The 19,037-nt window shown below is 40.8% G+C and overlaps 2 protein-coding genes across 2 annotated transcripts in view; one reads left to right on the forward strand and one right to left on the reverse strand.

Annotated features, from left to right (window-relative positions):
• Positions 1-435: 435 nt before the first annotated feature.
• Positions 436-14,508, forward strand: kctd3 (potassium channel tetramerization domain containing 3). Its single transcript, XM_069693762.1, has 19 exons — positions 436-874; positions 1,679-1,732; positions 2,793-2,838; positions 3,360-3,433; positions 3,551-3,609; positions 4,575-4,655; positions 4,845-4,991; positions 5,694-5,784; positions 6,343-6,533; positions 6,767-6,882; positions 7,139-7,226; positions 7,459-7,575; positions 7,787-7,957; positions 8,134-8,289; positions 8,618-8,714; positions 8,796-8,989; positions 9,176-9,314; positions 9,440-9,562; positions 10,956-14,508. Exons 1-19 carry the CDS (start codon positions 807-809, stop codon positions 11,524-11,526), a joined length of 2,583 nt encoding a protein of 860 aa, XP_069549863.1. The 5' UTR covers positions 436-806; the 3' UTR covers positions 11,527-14,508.
• Positions 14,509-16,598: 2,090 nt separating this feature from the next.
• Positions 16,599-19,037, reverse strand: part of ush2a (Usher syndrome 2A (autosomal recessive, mild)) — a 206,592-nt gene continuing 204,153 nt past the window's right edge. The window contains exons 92-93 of the mRNA XM_069693402.1: positions 18,695-18,895; positions 16,599-18,000 (exon numbers count right to left, since the gene is read on the reverse strand). Coding sequence (XP_069549503.1) covers positions 17,911-18,000; positions 18,695-18,895 — 291 coding nt within the window. The 3' untranslated portion in view covers positions 16,599-17,910. The remainder of the gene's footprint in view (positions 18,001-18,694; positions 18,896-19,037) is intronic.

Raw genomic sequence — 19,037 nt, forward strand, 5'->3', positions numbered from 1 at the left:
GTACTCTACAAAAGTTTAAAAAAAAATTAAAAAAAAAAGTAACGTTTTTTTTTTGTTCTTTTAAAAGCATATTCGCCTCAGTCGTGCCTAAAAAAAAATAAAAATAAAAAAATAAATATATATACAAACGCACTCATATGAGGTCGCGATGGTGAGAAAGTCGAAGAAGAATCAAGATAGTTCCCATCATCCGAAATACGAGTTTAGAGGGAGAGGTTCGCGAAGGAGCGAGAATTACGTAAACGTGTGTCGATATCTCACGTCAACATTTCGGTAATTTAATAAACACGCGTATTTTATGTCGTTTGACTGGATTTAAGTATTGCTTTTTTTAAATCAAAAAGAAGAGTTGACGAGACGTGTTTCCGCGAAGCCGGAAATGGTCAGCGGGGAACTCTCTTGTAAACGGACCGTACAGCTGTTTCACGTTGCTAAAATTCTGCGCAAGCTGATATCCGCGATTTATATTCAAGGCAGTGATGCAAACGAGCCCGCTGGAAAATAAAGGGATTCTTGTTAGGCTGCCTTTTTGGATAAAAAATAAATAAATTAATTAATTAAAAAAAAAAAAAAAAATACCGCTGCCTCTTTTCGTCCACTATGCGGAAGCTTAACGACAGAAACGCAGTCCACATCGGTCCCATATAAACTGGTGTTTTAATGGACGAGGCAGCGGCCGTGAGGCTGAGGAGTCGGGGCATCAGCTGGGGGAGAGCAGCGCTAGCAAGCTAGCCTTCGTGACAGAAACGATTATAACAGAACCGGGACTTCTCCGGACAACAACTCGCTGGTTCAGCTCAGTCATCATGGCCACGAATGGGAACAATTTAACTGGGATGGGGGAGATCATCCAGTTAAACGTCGGTGGGACGAGGTAAGCTCCGTCAAGCAGGACACCTCGGCAGATGATGATGATCATCGTTTGGGAAATTTGAGCTCTTGGCTACGTGTGTGTGATAATATCTGCATGGCCAAGCAACCATGGATGTACCTGAAAGTAGACACGACAAACAAAGGTTGTGTACTTCATCATTAATTCTTACAAACAGGAGTTTCTGAATAATTTTAAGTGTACACACTAAACATTTACATTCTTCATCAATTGTTTTACTCGAGCCACATTAGTGAGTGTTTTCAATAAAAATGTTTCATAAGACAGACTTTGTAACAGTGGTGGAAAGTAAATGCACATTTACCCAAGTGTTGTACTTAAGTACACTTTAGAAGTACTTGTACTTTACTTGAATACTTCTATTTCATGTATACCTCAATGACACTATATTACAGTGAAAAAACTATAGGCTACTGTATGTAGGCCTATTTTGTACTTCACCATATTCGCTTCACAGATAGTTAATAGTTACTTTTTAGATTATTGTTATACACACACTATATGATCAGTTTGTAATATATGACTTGTTATAAGTAGATTAAACTACTCAACAGTATCACGTGTTGAAATTTGCGCTGTCATTTTGCATCATGAGTACTTAGTACCAGTGATAGTACATTCTGCTGACTTTGATATACTTTTACTTGAATAAAATTCTGAATTCAGGACTTCTACTTGTAATGGAAACTTTTTTTCATTGTGGTATTACTACTTTTATTTAAGTAAAAGGTCTGAGTACTTCTTCCACCACTGGTTTGTTATAATCGTGTAATTGTGACTTTACAGGTTCAGCACCTCCAGACAGACTCTCATGTGGATCCCAGACTCTTTCTTCTCAAGGTTGGTGACATTTTGCCAGCATTTTGACTCTTTTCAAAAGCCTCCTTAATACGTCCATGCCATTCCTCCTAATGATTAATAATAATAATAATATTATATGATCTTCTGGATGCATTGTGAAATTGCAACTGCACTAATGCTGCAGTATGTAGGAGTCAGATGAGCAAAGACTGAGTAAAGGCTCAGTAAACATGCTACGTTGCACTCATCACTCAGTAAAAATGAAATTTGTATTACATAATTAATGTTAAGTAGGTATGTTCCATTATCGCGTCTCTGTTGTGCCTCGTACTTCTACTATTCTGGTGATGGAAAATATCAGGGGATTACAATTACACTCTGCTGTTACTGGAAAAAGCTTTACAAATTTAAGTCAGCTGCTGTACTTTCACAATAGAATAACTTCTGTTTTCCAATTGTATTGTGGTTAAAGTCTTATATCGTGTTTTCAATCAATATTTATTGTGAACACTGTGAAAGTCCCCTTTCTGGGGTTTAGAAACAGTCCTTAAAGTACATTGACTAAGAAAATATGTTTGGGCCTAAGTGTGTTTTCAAATGTTTTTAGTGAGTAATTTAAATGTGATTGTACCGCTAGAGAGGAGCCAAAGTTAAAGTAAAACAGCCAATTGGGGCTGTGCAAAGACCGCAGTTGTAACCAACTGAAACACTGGACTGAGCTAAAAGTTTGACAACAGCTGAGCGAGTAGAGTAAATGCTTGTCAGACTGTCTGCCAGCGCACCTGTCTGCCTGCCTGCCTGTCAGTCAGTCTCTCTGCTCACAGCTGTCTGCAGTTTACATTCATGCAGACATTTTTCATACAGACTCTTGAATCTGCACAACCGTCACGGTTAACAGCAACACATACTGGTGTGGTAACAATGTGGACTAGAGCGTCAAACAGGTTGGCAAAGTATTTGTTAGTAATTGCAGGTAGTGGTTACACAGCTGGTAAATGGAAACGGAGAAGTACTTGTGCTAACTGGAGAACTCTGTGTGTGTGTGTGTGTGTGTGTGTGTGTGTGTGTGTGTGTGTGTGCGTGGGCGCGCGCTTTCCAGTTTACTGAGTGGAAGGATATCCACTCTTCGGGATGAAACTGGAGCTGTGAGTATCCTCCGTTACTTCTTTTTCCAAAACTAGGACAGTATGTGCATAGCACATCTGACATCAGAAGAACTCTCTGAAAGCTTCCAGCTGAGACATGACATTTATTCTGTTACTGCAACTTCCTGAAATATGATGCACGATGCTAAGATGACATGTTGACAAGAACAAATAAAATTAGACCATATGAGACATCATTAAATTGATCTACTTGTTTTTTGTTGGATGATGCACTGTTTGGTTTGGAGCTGCAACCTCTTGATTATTCCCTTATTTGTAAAAACTAAATTGTGACATCTAGAAAATATTTGAAAACAAAAAGAAATGTCAATCACAGCTTCTCAGCGAACAAGGTGAAAAATTGAGAAATGGATTACCTTTAAACCATTAATCTATTATTTTAAAAAATTGCTTGTTCATTTTAAGTTAATTCCATTCAGCTGGGCTTAATGTAAACAACAGGATTTTAAAACAGCAGCAATAACTCTTTCTCAGTTGTTAACAAAATTTCTCACTTTCAGATATTTATTGACAGAGACCCTACAGCTTTTGCACCAATTTTGAATTTCCTCCGAACCAAAGAACTGGACCTCCGGTAAGGAGTCATGACAAGATTAGGAAAATACCCATGACTGTTTATTTCAGGGTGAAATTATGTTGGTTCGTAACCAGGGCCTTAAAGAATACATATGCTGCTTTTGTCTCTCTGTAGGGGAGTAAACATCAGCATCCTGCGACATGAAGCAGAGTTCTACGGGATTACTCCTTTAGGTATGTTTTAAGAGGAAATGGAAGTAGCAGCTGTGTTCTTAACACAAATAACGATGCGTATAAACATTGCAGAAACCGTATACTGCACCTGCCTTGTATCAAGTTTGTTCTGTAGCCAGTACATTTCTGTTGCAAGATTTGTCAGCAGTCACTGCGTGTCTACAGCATCAGCAGGTATTGGATAACTGCTGAGTGTGTGGGGTTTTTTTGGGAACAGTTTGAACCGCTACAGTGAAAAGAAGCTTCTGCCGTTAAAGGGAAAGTTGTCCTAAAATGTTACGTGTTGTTTGAGCTTCAAATTCAACGTGGCCGAAGGCAAAACCTCAATACCGTTAGTTCCATGTGCTCTAATTTTGTTTTACATCCTGTTTCAGTGTTTGTAACTTCCCTACATTGTCTGCCAGTTGAATGGGAAAGTTACCTTTGTGTAACTTATCACCTACTTACAAAGCCTAAGATGCTATTATGCAAAGTAATTACATACAATTTCAACCATAGCGGCTTACTATAACTCAAAGACAGAATCTAATCACTCGTGTAGTTTCTCATTGACCTTGTCAAAATAAATGAAGGAAATAAGTGTATGAGAATTAATATAAATAATCAATAAAATAATAAAAAACAAAGAACTTATGATAATATTCATCAACTACAAATCTGTAAAACACTCTATCAGCATCAGTTAATATAGTCATCCATTAAAAAAAAAAATCATACTTTGTTTTCATGTTTTACAGTTATTAAAGGTGTCACTTAATAAAAATAAAATAAAAAAAACTATCAAGTTATTCTGATCATAATAGACTGATTGTTGTTTTCATGTGTGGTTGTGTCTGTACCTGTGTGTGTGTGTGTGTGTGTGTGTGTGTGTGTGTGTGTGTGTGTGTGTGTGTGTGTGTGTGTGTGTGTGTGTGTGTGTGTGTGTGTGTGTGTGTGTGTGTGTGTGTGTGTGTGTGTGTGTGCAGTGCGGCGCCTGCTGCTGTGTGAGGAACTGGACCGCTCATCATGCGGTAGTGTTCTCTTCCATGGTTACCTGCCACCTCCAGGTAAGGACATGAAACCGAGCGATGCAGAAAATGAACTGATAATAAGTGAAACAATTAGTTATCAAAACAATACTTCTATTGAGGTTTCACAAAATAATTTTCTGAATGGAAAATGAGTCACAGAATAGTATAAAAACAAATCATCAGAAAAAACGAATTAATAAATTCGAGCGAATTTTTCTTTGACAGCCATCCCCGCCCGGAAGTCGAACCCTCCCTCAGCAGCCTGTGATGAGCGGCCGGGTCCGAGTGGAGCAGAAGGCTTCACCCGGGTTGGTCCTCTGCCTCACACCTCCTTCCCTGGCTCACCTGGAACAGACGGCAATCACAAACAGGGTAAGTAGCCTGGAAAAGCCTTATGAGGTGTGTCTAGATTCAAAAGATAGATACCGATGATAATCTGTAGGTTTTATACACGGGTAGCTGCCAGTTTCATCTTAACATAAAAAAGCAAGTAGCAAACGTTGCAGTGACTTTTATTTTGACATGCCAGAAGGACTAGAAGTCCACATCCTGCTGCACTGTCTGCCTTCTGCCTCCCTTCACAAATGGTGTGTCTCCTGCATGTGCTACAGCACGCATACCAGTCCTGTCGGGGTTTGTCTATGTCCATATGTGTGCCACATCTGGATCTGTGTCAGTAACAGAGTATAGTATGCAGTATTTACTGCTTTTGCCTGCCTGCGTGTGTGTGTGTGTGTGTGTGTGTGTGTGTGTGTGTGTGTGTGTGTGTGTGTGTGTGTGTTTCTGTGAGTGTGCATTAATGCTGTGGCTAATGTGACCTGACATCCTTTTAGAGCGCTGACTAACAGCACGGACTGAAGTAGCCTAGTTTCGCATCAGCCTGCTCCCGGCTGATGATGATGTCACAGAATAAAGTGAGCTGCAATAAACAAAGAGGACATGCCCGCTTCTAGACATGCGCCATTCAGAAAATGAGAAACAATGACTATTAAGATGAAAAACAAAATGGCAGTTAAGTCTGATCATCATGCTGAAAAAGAAGCGTGTTCATGTGTATTCTGTTTGTGTGTGTAGGTCCCATCGTTGACCCTAGGAAAGTGTTGATTATAGCGGGACATCACAACTGGATTGTAGCAGCTTATGCACACTTTGTAATCTGCTACAGGTAATACTGCCACTGTGTGGTTTGTTTAAAACAATTCACATCCAGCTCTAGTTCACGAGTGGGAGGCTTCAAATTATCTATGATGGGATGGAGTCATTGTCTCTTGTGTCTCACATTTCTGACTTTATACTGTATCTGTACCAACATTCAAGCTGTCACCTTTCACTATATACATGTACACTCAGGATTTAGTTGGCTATTTGTTTTTATAAAAGTAAACATTTTAGGACAAAATGTAGTTTGTTCTCGTGAATGTCCGTTTTTTTCATGACAAAGCAAGGAAACAATTGAACCTGTGTGATAAGAGTGAAAAAGTAATAAAGAATCAAAAATCAACTATGTATGCCACAATGATTGTTGTCCACTCGCACATGGAAACTCGTATTTCTCCCACACAGACCTCTTTCCTCCCGCAAAAATCCAACTTGTCAAAGCTTAGAAGCTTGTTCACCACTGATCTTTACTTAGAAGTTATAAAGAACTGTATTACAGCAAATCCTGAAAAATACCCGAAATATAAAGTCAGAGAAGAATGTATGTGCGTGCTCTACACTACAGGATAAAGGAATCATCTGGATGGCAGCAGGTGTTTTCCTCCCCCTACCTTGACTGGACCATTGAACGTATTGCGCTGAATGCCAAGGTGGTGGGTGGCCCGCACGGAGACAAGGATAAGATGGTGGCCGCCGCCTCTGAAAGCAACATCATTCTCTGGAGTATCCAGGACGGAGGCAGCGGGAATGAGATTGGTAGGTTACAACGTCTAAAAACTCTGGTTCAGTCAGGGAATTCAAATAAATACTGTCAATACAGGATGTTCTAGAGAATGTGTATGTAGTTTTAGTATTATGTATTCCCACCACCTTACTGATGTGTGTGCCCTAAGACCTCCTGCATTCTTAATGAATCCACCTTTGGTGTAAATGCACCACGCTCCCACATGAATGCTGTTTCCTCTCATTCTCTGTACCCGCTGCACCAGGTGTATTCAGTCTTGGTGTACCTGTTGATGATCTCTTCTTCATCGGGAACCAGCTGGTAGCTACCAGCCATACAGGAAAGGTGGGGGTGTGGAACGCCGTCACGCAACACTGGCAGGTAGGAGGGCGCATGCACGTTTAAGTAAGAGAAGGGGAGGAAGGGCGGGTGTTTGTGGTTCCCTTTATTTGTGTTTATATTTTTTTTGTAAAGATGAGTATACTGTACATTGTTTAGAGGTGATCTGCCTCAGTGAGTGAGTTTACAACATGACAACACATTCACTAACTATTGGATGTGCATATTTATACTATATACTATGGAGACATCAACACTGAACTGACTGTGAGCTCTTTTTTTTGTGTGTGTTTTGTAGGTTCAAGATGTTGTTCCCATCACCAGCTGTGACACAGCAGGATCCTTCCTGCTACTGGGCTGCAACAATGGCTCCATCTACTACATAGGTAGCTACGCACGCACGCACACAGTGATACTTGTTGTGTGTTACTTGACACAGACAGGTATATCTATAGTTTCTATATATGACTGTATAATTACAGATCCTATAATACTTATAAAACCTCCATGGTGATTTGTTTTTACTAAAAGTCCTTTATTAATAATTCGGACTCAAGAGATTGATAACTGGATTTACATTTCATCCACATTTCATAAACTGCTTCCTCCTCTTTACAGACATGCAAAAGTTCCCACTGAGGATGAAGGACAATGATCTTTTGGTGACTGAGCTTTATCATGACCCTTCAAATGATGCCATCACGGCACTGTCTGTCTACCTCACACCCAAAACCAGTGAGTACGCAAGTTGTTCTCCTCCAAACATTAGAAGGAGAACTTGTATTCTTGCATATACCTGACAGTTGTCTCCTTTTTTTAAATTTTTTTTTTTATTGTTTCAGTTCTGTTCACCTCTTCTGTTTCACCTCCCTGGATTTAAACAGACAGTTTTAGATGTAAAACTAATCACATTGTTTTGTCTCCCCTGGCCTGTCTATGCCCTCAGGTGTCAGCGGGAACTGGATAGAGATAGCCTACGGGACGAGCAGCGGTGCAGTGAGGGTGATCGTGCAACACCCCGAGACGGTCGGATCGGGGCCGCAGCTCTTTCAGACGTTCACAGTGCACAGGAGCCCAGTGACAAAGATTATGTTGTCTGAGAAACATCTGGTATCAGGTGAGGAAGGTGACGCTGCCGGTGCTCCTGCTGATGGAGGGATGCTTGATAAGAAGTGCAGGCAATAGAGGATTATACAAGATAACAGTACGAGTGCAGGCTGTTAACAGTAAAAGATAATCTCCTGTGTGTTCATTGTTGCATACCTGGATGTATTCTGTGCTTTTGTGTGTCAGTGTGTGCGGACAACAACCACGTCCGGACGTGGACGGTGACGCGCTTCAGGGGGATGATCTCCACACAGCCGGGCTCCACCCCTCTAGCTTCCTTCAAGATACTGTCCCTGGAGGAGACGGAGAGCCACGGGAGCTACTGCTCTGGGAATGACATAGGTGGGTGAGTTAAGAAGGGAAGGAAATACAACCTGGAAATACAGACAGAAAAGGACAGATGCATTTCTCGGCAGGGATTGTCTGAGACAGATTCAGGATTGACATCAGGAGTAAAGGGTGGATGTTGTCTTTCAAATTCAGGAGATAACAGATACACAACGTGCAGATGTGATAAATCTGTTACCAGCTGTTCACCACATTTTTAATACTTATCACATCAAATTCCATCAAAAAGCTGGTGCATATTCTTAAAGTGACACAAAAGTAAATGAAGCATTGGCACTGGATGAAAGATGCCAAGCTGAGGTGGCATGATTTCTTCTCTCAGGTCCATTTGGAGAGAGAGATGATCAGCAAGTTTTCATCCAGAAGGTCATCCCCATTACCAACAAACTGTTTGTGAGACTCTCTTCAACTGGAAAAAGGTACAATATCCTCCATATAACTCTGCTCCTGTGTGTCGCAAAATGGGATTCAAGTGTCATTTTTACATTCGTGTGCGTCAGGATCTGCGAGGTGCAGTCAGTGGATGGCACCACCATCTCTTGCTTCATGGTACGGGAGTGCGAAGGTTCAAGTCGAATGGGATCCCGACCTCGGCGTTACCTGTTCACTGGCCAAGGCAACGGCAGCATCCAAATGTGGGACCTGACGACTGCGATGGACACGGCGAACAAAGGAGAGGAGAGGAAGAAAGACGGTGAGGAAAGAGAGGCCGGTGGTGGGAGAAGTAGGAGAAGCTCAGACACCGATAGAAAGAGCCAAACGTGTGCATGGGGAGAAAAGAGAGGATGCACACTGCCCAGCAGATCCAATGTGATCGTTTTTTTTTTTTTTTTAATGAAATACTGTATTTGTGTTCTGACGCTGCTCCCGTGTTTGATAGACGTAGGTGGGCCTACAGAGGAGGAGCTGCTACAGCTGCTGGACCAGTGTGACCTCAGCACCTCTCGCTGCGCAACGCCGAGCATTAGCCCCGCCCCCTCCATGCTACACCACACACGCCTCCGAGAGTCCTGCTCGAGGTTAGAGAGACAATACGCCGCACCACGCCGTGCTCTTAAGGTTACCGACCGACATACACAGTCTGAAGTGTCAGAGGACGTGACTCCCGTCTCTCTCTCTCTCTCTCTCTCTCTCTCGACGTCAGTCTGCAGTTACAGGCCCAGGAGCCCATCCCCGAGAGCCAGGCTACTTACGGAGCTGTCCGACCTTACAGAGAGAGCCCTCTACTGGCCCGCGCTCGTCGAACTGAGTCCTTCCACAGCTACCGGTGAAATAACATTGATCATACTGTTCTTACGGATACTCAGATCAATTAAGTTGTAATTGCCACCCACTACTTCTTCGTCACACCGAGGACGACAACACTGCTCTATTGTTGAAGGGTGTTAAAACAACCCGTATTTACTTTGATTGAGACCTGTATTGGTCAGAGTAATTGTGCCGGGCGCAAAGGAGGAAGTCAGGCGGTGGAGTATGAAATGCGAAAAAGTCTGCATGAGGAGTAGGTCGGAGGTCATTGGGTGGATTAGACTCAGGAGAACGCTGCTCGTGTTGCGTGCGAAATCAAAAGTCAGCATAGACTTACTTAAATTACATAAAGTATTTAACGTTCGCTGTGCATGTAGTGTTACTTACGTCATGGACTTCACGTAACACAAGTCACATTATTTACATGACATAACTTGTGTAAGAAACGCACTTATTTGAACCCAAACCATGATTTTTTTTTCCTAAACTCAACTAAACTGCAATCTTTAAGAGACTTTCGTGGATTATCTGGAGCAACAAAGACTTTCTACAAAGAAGATTCTTTATTGTATCGAGGTGGTGGCTGAAATCTCAGCCATGTCAAAACTTGAAACAAATAAAACAAAATGTATTAGCTTTGACTAACACCATCAAGGGAAAGTGAGGATAAGAGGTTTTCTTTTTCTTTTGAAATTGAATTTAGATTACTGGACCGTTACAGTGGTGCTCCTTGATCTGAGAAGCCCGAGCACTTTTTCCTCTTCCTGTAATCTACCCACACTGGATTAAAGGGGGTCGAGTGTATTTAACAAATGAAGAGCTTGTTGAGTTTGGACAGAGCAGGGAGAGATGGGAACTCTGCAGTGGCTGAGCTCTCCAGAAGCTGAAGAAACACCACTCGCACCTGGTTTTGAAACACGGTCTCCCTGCTTGCCCTCCTGATAATAATCCGATTATGTTGTTATGTTCTATGCATTTAAGCTTTCAAAATGCTGAGTTATCCTTGTCTGCATTATGTTGAGTTACAAAACGTTCAGAGACTGTTCCTGCTGCACACGAACAAAGTGCAGCAAAATCATCGGCACGGAGCGGGAGGAAACTAACCTTCATGAGTAAGAATTCAAAGTTACATTGCTTAATCACCACCTGTGCTACACGTGTTGAGATGTGCACTTTCTGCTCAAGTCCATGGTGAAATCGCAAATGCGCTCACAAGCGCGTGAAGCTCAGGAGCAGATGTTGATCAAACGGCCTTACTTGGAACGTTTACTCACTTAGGTTATAGCTTCCCTCTGCTCCGTGCACAGTACCGCACTGCACCCCGTTCTTGCGCATCAGAAAGAGTCTCTGAACGTTTTCATCGCACCGCACACCTATCCTCCTGTAACTGACCCAGTTATATCTTTCCATAGAGACTTCCAGAACTTCAGCCTAAGTCGAGGTGTCTTGGACAGCAATAACCAGATGTCCGCTCATGGCCCCAGCCAGACCCTCGAAGCTCGCCGTTCCCTCTGTGACTTTGGGCCTGAAGACAGTGAGAGGAGAGCCTCAGTCATGGAGCTCTGGGCTTCCCGAATGACCACTGCAAGCTCTAACACAGTTGTCGGAGCCATGACTGGCGGGGCAAAGGTAGAGGTTAGTCACGAATCTCCACGGCAACCTCCAGACAGTCCAATTCCTGGAGGTGACGTGAGACGAAAGGTGCTTCCTCAGCCAGAGGAAGGAGAGGGTGTAGGAGCAGGGGGAGACGGGGGGAAGGTGGACGGAGGTGTGAGGAAGAGGGGGGTACTAGATGGAGGCTTTCTAGGGAAGAAGAGGGCTCCCCCAGTCCCACACCTCTCCTCCCTCCCCTCTGGATCCGAAGGTGGTGGCAGCGACTCATCTTCAAATGCCTCCCCTTCCCCAACTAAACTATCTGCGTCCACCTCGCCGCGACACAAGAAGCTGGCACCAGACTCATCCAGTCAGGACAGCAGCCTGTGAGAGCGGCTTTCCTCTTCATCCCAATAGGTGGAATTATCTTGTTGAGGCATCCTGCACACAGGAGTGATTATTTTGGAGATGAGGGGTGAACATAACAGCAAAAGAGGAACGCAAAAACAACCTTCTGCTACAAACCCCACTCTTTTTTTTATTTTTTTTTTTTTTTTAATCTAAATACAGTTCAGGATGTTTTTTGTTTTTTTTCGGACCCCACAAAACAGGAGCGACACCACGTTTTACCGAGTCCAACATGAAGAAGCAGTTACAACATCCCAATGCCAACAGCATATCTCAATCAACTGGAAGGCATTTTGTTTTTGACTTGTGAAAGATTTCACTTTTATCACTGTTGGGTGCGACTGGAACTCCTGCTATCTGTCTGCTTTTAGTGTTTGTTTTAATTGTCTTACCAGATGGGTCATGATGTCAGCACCTTTAAATTTAAGGCATCGGTCAGATGGTAACTGGCCTGCCCACTCCTGAATAACTGCAGAAATTGTTTTCTCTTCCTGTGTTGATGTTTCTTAAGGAAACACACATTAACTATGGGAACAGTCAAGAATGTCTTGTTGCCGCCTGTTTGTTAGGTCACAGATAAGTTTAGACCGAATACACGAACTCCTCAAAGTCCATCATAAAAAAAGATAAATAAGATACCACAGCACAGTGGTGTTAACAGTGGAATTAATGAAGGCACCGCTGGTTGTGTTATCAGCTGGTTTATAGATTTGTAGTCTGGTAGTAATGACTTTGTTCTGAACCTGATCAAAACCATTTAAACTTACTCATTTCACATTTTTTAAGATTTTCAATTCACAATTATTTCCATTATCAAATAAGCATTTAAAAAAAAAAAAATTGTTTTAGTCAATAACATGTTACCTATCACAAACATATTTGACTTACAATGACATACAAGCAGCAAATCCTACCATCTGAGACCTAATTGACCTTGTTGACCTAATGATCAACTGATCTTTTTGACACTAGGTCTATATAGATTTGTCAAAGTGATCAGAACCTTTTCAAAGACGGAGCTCGTGATATCACTGTGATATCTCTGGCAATATGTGCAATTTGTGGTGCAGTAGATTTTTACTTCAACTTACCTTAACATGTGACCTTAGCCAGAACTTCGACAGCTACTTGAATCCCCAAATACTTTGCTGCAGCTGGAGACACCGTGGTTATTGTCGTTGAAACAATGACACTAAAATCTAAAAAAAACAGCAAACAGTGAAGTAACTTTTCAGTTTCAGTTTCAGTGATAAAACCTTCAGGGTTTGTAGGTCGACAGCTCAGTACTATGCAACAGTGGAGTTAAAACACAGCAGCAGCAGCTAACACAGGACGGCTTTCCTAATGGTAATATCCATGGATGAAGGCCTGCAAAAATGCTGAACCCTCATGTGAATGCATCTCACTTCAGCTGTCAGAATTTTACCTTTAAGTTTCAGACCAATTGCATTATTTATTTACTTCTATAATAATTATACTTTAACAGCCTCCTTGATCCTCAACAAAGATGCAGAAAACAAACTGTTGTGTCCAACGTTTGACACAGAAGAACAATGAAACAAGTTGAGATATTTTTACTAAACATTTTCAAATGTGAATTTGAAAGCTTCAAAAAATGTATTTCACGCAAACAATTACAGGAAATCTTCGCTGTTTTGTGGTCGATACAGTGATACGTTTTCCGGTGATGTCTAAAAAAAAAAAAAGAGAAATCAGTTGGTACGCTTTGTTGCTGCAAAAGCTGACATTTGTGCATATAGTTTACAAGTGAGACAAATCTATTTGTGTTCCTGTTTAAATGTTATCCGTTTTTTTTTCCCCTCACAGTTGTGCCTGTGCAAAATCACTAATTATTTATTTTTTTAAGTTTTGTCAATATCACCACAATACTACTCTCAGTTTATGACGAGGACCTACACTACATCACTTTACTCCCTTGCAAAGAGGTTTTAATATGTACTGTCTGGTGTTTGATGACTGTTGCAGTGCCTTATTTAACTGTTCGTGTGTGTTAATCAAAAAAGGATTTTGTGACCAAAGGCTTGTGAAGGTAGAGCTCATGACGGACCTGTCCATTCTGGCTTTGGCTAGAATTGTGTTATAATAGATTTGCAACAGGCCAAATGAAATTTTATGAGTGGCATTACATATTAAATGACCTGTCGTACGTTGTAAATAAACCCCGACATAGCTAGGCCCAAGCCTCTTCCAAAAACCTGAACGATTTTCAATCTGTAGCTTGTTGACTGTAGTTTGAGGTGAACCAATTTTGCTTTCACTTCCAAACATACAATAGTTAAATATAAGTGTAAACTGTGTAGGAAACCAGAACAATGCACCTTGGTTATGATATATTTGTTCTAAAATGACAACCTTAATTAGCATCATCAATTTGTGAGCTGTTTAAATCAGTTTCGATCCCCTGTGGAATGTCACCCGGCAGTTTGTCTGTCAAGCTGATGATCTCTGGTACTTTGTTGTAACTATTGTGGGGACAAAACTAGTCAGTTAATTTGCCAAATGCTCTGTAAAATCTTTCTTTGCTCATAATTTCAGTATAAAAATATAATTGACCACATGTTCCCTGCTTGTACAAAGATGTAAATTTTGATACACTAACTGTACGGAAAGTAGACCTACATATTCAAAACAAAATCCTAATATGGATGCATTGATGTGTGTGATGGTGCGTTGATACATTAACTGTTCATATCGGGCCTATCATGGTGTTACCATGCTCTTGGACCTAACTGCATTTGCACTTGCACTATGAAGACTAATATTACAGTAACTTGCTAATGTTTATTTTATATATAAAAAAAATATTCAGTTTAAAGTGTATTTCAGCACATAGTTGTTTGTCCGCAGTCTGTTTTTATCTGTCAGTTCCTCTCTGGCTATGTTTACATTATATTACAGTCAGATGCTAACAAGCTAAAAGAAATACATATCTGTTTATTCAAACTGCCCCCGATGTGTCATTCTTTTACATTGTGTGTGTGTGTGTGTGTGTGTGTGTGTGTGTGTGTGTGTGTGTGTGTGTGTGTGTGTGTGTGTGTGTGTGTGTGTGTGTGTGTGTGTGTGTGTTAGAAATGCTGCATTACATTGTAATTTAATTTACAGTTGCCTTCAGTGCTGATCAACACTGAGTCACAGTGTTCATGCAATTTAAATGACAACTGTGTTCACTAAAGCATCTCTCTGTACTGAACATCCTTCTGTCTTTCTTATTCTGACAGTTTTCATTTTTTATTTTTACATGTTGACTTTGTCAGTCGGCAGAAAAAAAGCAAACATTCAACTACTTACTTCATTTCCTTTAAAAAAAAAAAAAAAAAAAAAAAAAAAAATCTATGCATATTTTAACACTTTGTATTGAAGAGTATTAGATTGTTCTGGGACCATAAACATCACTCCAGTTTTCTGATCATAAACAATTGATTAAGAGTAATTAAGAAATTTGAGACGCCTAAATTTATGAAAACTTTTGACAAGATGAATTCAAACAAACCATTGATGCCTAATGAAGATGATTTTATGGTAAACAGGTTGGAATATTAACTGCAGTTTCATCTTTAAAACTAGACTTGGAGAGAAGAAGAACAAGCTGAAGCAGGTGGTTTGCACGGATATCTTGACAAAGTGCACGATTCTTGTTTTGTTTGAGCGTCACCAAGGTGTGTGTGTGTGTGTGTGTGTGTATGCGTCTCCCCAGCGCTTTTACTTCACTAACCTTCCCGTTCAGACAGTCTCCTCTCTGAGACGGCGTCTGTCGTCATTGTGATTTATGAGTTTAATAAAATCCTGCGCGCGCGCGTGTGTGTGTGTGTGTGTGTGTGTGTGTGTGTGTGTGTGTGTGTGTGTGTGTGTGTGTGTGTGTGTGTGTGTGTGTGTGTGTGTGTGTGTGTAGCTCAGGGCCATACTGTCCCTTACAATCACTCCACAAGCTCTCTTTTCACAACCTCTCCCTCCCTCCGTGGCTGACAATAGCTGTGAATGTGGCTGTGAATGTTTTAGAAGTGCCCTTGTCAGATTGGTGTCCTTGAGCGAGGGCACGGTTGTTACTGCCAGTTCGTTAATTTCAAACTTGCCCTGATGTCCCCTTGAGGGACGCAGGAGCAAAACTAAATTACTGCTGCATAGTTTTGATGGAGACACTCTGTGAGAGCGGCCCTCTGCGTTTGCGCTGGTGTTTGTGACTGTGTGGTAACTTAAGTCTTTGTACAGCTGGTGGCACATCTGTGTTGCACTAACTCAGCAGAAAAGAGAGTCCCTAAATTGACATTTCAGCTTGACCACCGTGACCAGTCTGAGTCCCTGTAGGGCACACGTTGAGATAGAGCAACTTAATTTGTGATGTAACATGCAGCAGTATTCAACCTTATAATAATGCTGCGAGTAAACAGCAACTGAAGCCCTTTCACAATGCTTCTCTACATTTTGAAGTGCATAACAACACGGAGTAAGTTCCAAACTCGTGTACACACACACACACACACACACACACACACACACACACACACACACACACACACACACACACACACACACACACACACACACACACAAATCATTACAATGTATGTGCAAAGTACTTTTCTTTCATAATAGTGTTTCCACCCGTTTAAATGAATATTTAAACTGAGGCACAATATTAACAACAAATATATATATTTTTTTCATTATCATGTTTTTACGTTATTATTTTGCTGTTCATAGCTTGAACAGCAAAGTGGTACATTTGTCCACCTTTTAATTTGCTGCTTTTAAATATTGACATCTCAGTTTATCACGGAGTAAAAAAATACTGAATTGCTACAAGCTGTCTTTGGCTCTTTAAAAAAAAAAAAAAAAAAAAAAAACACACAAGGTTTAGTTTCTTTTTTTTCACAAGAAACCTGCATTCATTTTTGTTCTGTAAAATACAAATAAAGGGAACATGCTGAAAGCTGTTTGCTCTGAGGACCAAGGGGTTTACAACTTGATGTGTTCATATTTCAAATATGTTTAATGTAAAGAAAATGTGAGAACACAAGAACAATAAATATTTTTTGACAGTTTTTATAATTCCCCAAAAAACAATGATCAATGAATCATCTATAAATAATATAATTTTTTTATACAACAATCATAAATAATACTGCCAGTGTAAAAAAGAAAAGGTTTTTGTAATAATACAGTAAGTAGGCTTCAATATTGTACACAAAAACATCCAAACCCACCAACACGACAGAAAGTCAACATTTCACTGATAAATTCTGTTTCTGTGGAATCCAAATCTGATCAATGTTTCATTTCTGCTAAAAAAAAAAGAAAAAGTAAATCAAACAGGACTGCTGTGATTTTCTTTCTTTTCTAAACTAATTGTGTTCTTGACAGAAGAATAAAACATTACTGTAAGCCACAGACAAACAACACTGTTCACTGAACTTTGAAACCTAACCTAGACATTTAGCCGTACTGCAACTAAACAAAGCCTAATTCCAGTATCACCAGTTTCTTCTAAATTTATATTGTAGTAAACGGTACGTCCATGACTGATGTGAAAAGACAAAATCTCAAATTGGGCTTTTAAGTTACATCACATAATCACAACAATCAGACGGCACATCTTGGATTCCCAGCCACATTTAACACGTTAAAAAACAGTTGGCATTTTTTTCTAATCAAGCTCACATCAAGGCAATGTGTCTTCTTACAACTAAAGGGCAATTGCTGCTGGTAACGTGTAAGCTTACTAGGCACAAATACTGGTTAAAGCAGAAAAGGTGACTGACATGAACTGATTTCTAGACTGGTTTAACTCCGGACAGCGAGAATTAAACCGGCTACAGTGGATCTCTCCGCCCTTTTCAAATGAACTAAACTACTAACAGTTAGTTGGCAAGCGGAGATGGTGAATCATAACACAACCAGAACATTTGCAGGAAATCCTTTAAGGGCTGTTCTGGCTCTTAAACTGAGCAGGTAAAGATACATGCTATGGAGTCAATATAGTTTAGCTTCTTATGTCACAGCCTACATAATCACAGTTGACTGTGTCCGTATGTGAACTACGTTCCTGGATGTTGGATCCCTGCCTCTACACAAGTTAAGGCTGTAAGGCTCGACCAGGAGTCCTACACAGAGACAGCACATGTTTCAATGTAGGTAAATAAGAATGCTCTGGTACAACAATCTCTTTTCTTATTCTCTTCTCCTCAGGTGTCACTTCTTTTAGAACTTTGAATCTGAACTTGATTATGTTAATTTGTTTTTAAATAGTATATCTTAACGTCAAATAGCATGTGTGAATGTTTTACCGTCTTGGTTTAAAACCTGGTCTGCGTAGTGGCTGTGATACCTGGCAGGTAAGGGAATCTTGTCTTAAAGATGTGTGTCAGTGAACGTGACGTGCTCCTTTTTCACAGAACTTAAGGCCTTGATGGCATCCACAAATTCGTCTTCCTCCACATACTGAAAGAAAAAACACGACATCTCACGTTTAGGTCTGAAGGAAATGAGAAGATCTGCAACAGTTAGAGGGACAGAGAGTGAAACATGACCACAACAGTTTTGTCTCAGACTTTGTCTCAGCTGACACTTTGAATTGTCATACTAGAAAAATATTTGATACGTGGGATGATTTTCTACAGATTAGTTGTGCATATCACACAACACGTGCAGAATGACATATAAGAGCTCGTGGCAAAGCAATGAAATATTCTATGGCGAGACAAAGACATTTGTTACTTCTACTATATTTGCTTCATGGCAATCAGCTGTGCTGCTCCAAATTTATATGATCTTTGTCATTTTCCGTACACAAGTCATTCTGTCTGTTTTTAACACTTTCGACTTGGTAGTTGTCAATGGGCTTTTTAAGCCACAATTTGACTCTTTTCTAATGATATAACGACAGGTGAAATGAGCAAGCCAAACCCAGAAACCCAAAGCAACCCCATGGCAAGGTGTTCCGCTTTACTGTGTGGCCAATGATGTATAACAAGTTATATGTTAAATCCTTAAAAAAGACCTGACTTTATATTAGAAGCACCGTGCAGTGGAGGTCCCGGTACTTGATATAAAATGTCCATCTGCCCTGTAATCACTGCTCTGTACCTCTAATGAACAAAATAGATTAAAATAAAAAAAATACTTCAGTCCTTACCAGTCCAGAATCATGTGCTAGTGGGTTGTCCCAGCTTCCTTCCTCCAGCATCAGTGACTTCCTGTCAATCAGCTGACTGACACTGCGGTGCAGGGAATGCTGGGAATAGGCCTGACTGAGATCGGTTTGGCTGGGAACCCGCAGGACAGAAATGGGGCTGAACCGCGAGCTGGTGCCGAAAATCTTTGTGTCCGTCAGACCCTGGGAAGTAGACTTTTAGTCAGAGAGGGGTTTAAAAAAAAAACCGTATGAGTGTTTCACATGTTTGAACCCATTTATTACAAATCAAATACTTCAGATTATTGCTACACATTTTCAACATTTTAAATGCGAAGTGCGTTAC

This window comes from Brachyistius frenatus, unplaced genomic scaffold (assembly GCF_029030835.1).
Source record: "Brachyistius frenatus isolate BFR_SWC_R1_liver_20210118 unplaced genomic scaffold, ASM2903083v1 Contig_15, whole genome shotgun sequence".
Classification (NCBI taxonomy): domain Eukaryota; kingdom Metazoa; phylum Chordata; class Actinopteri; family Embiotocidae; genus Brachyistius; species Brachyistius frenatus.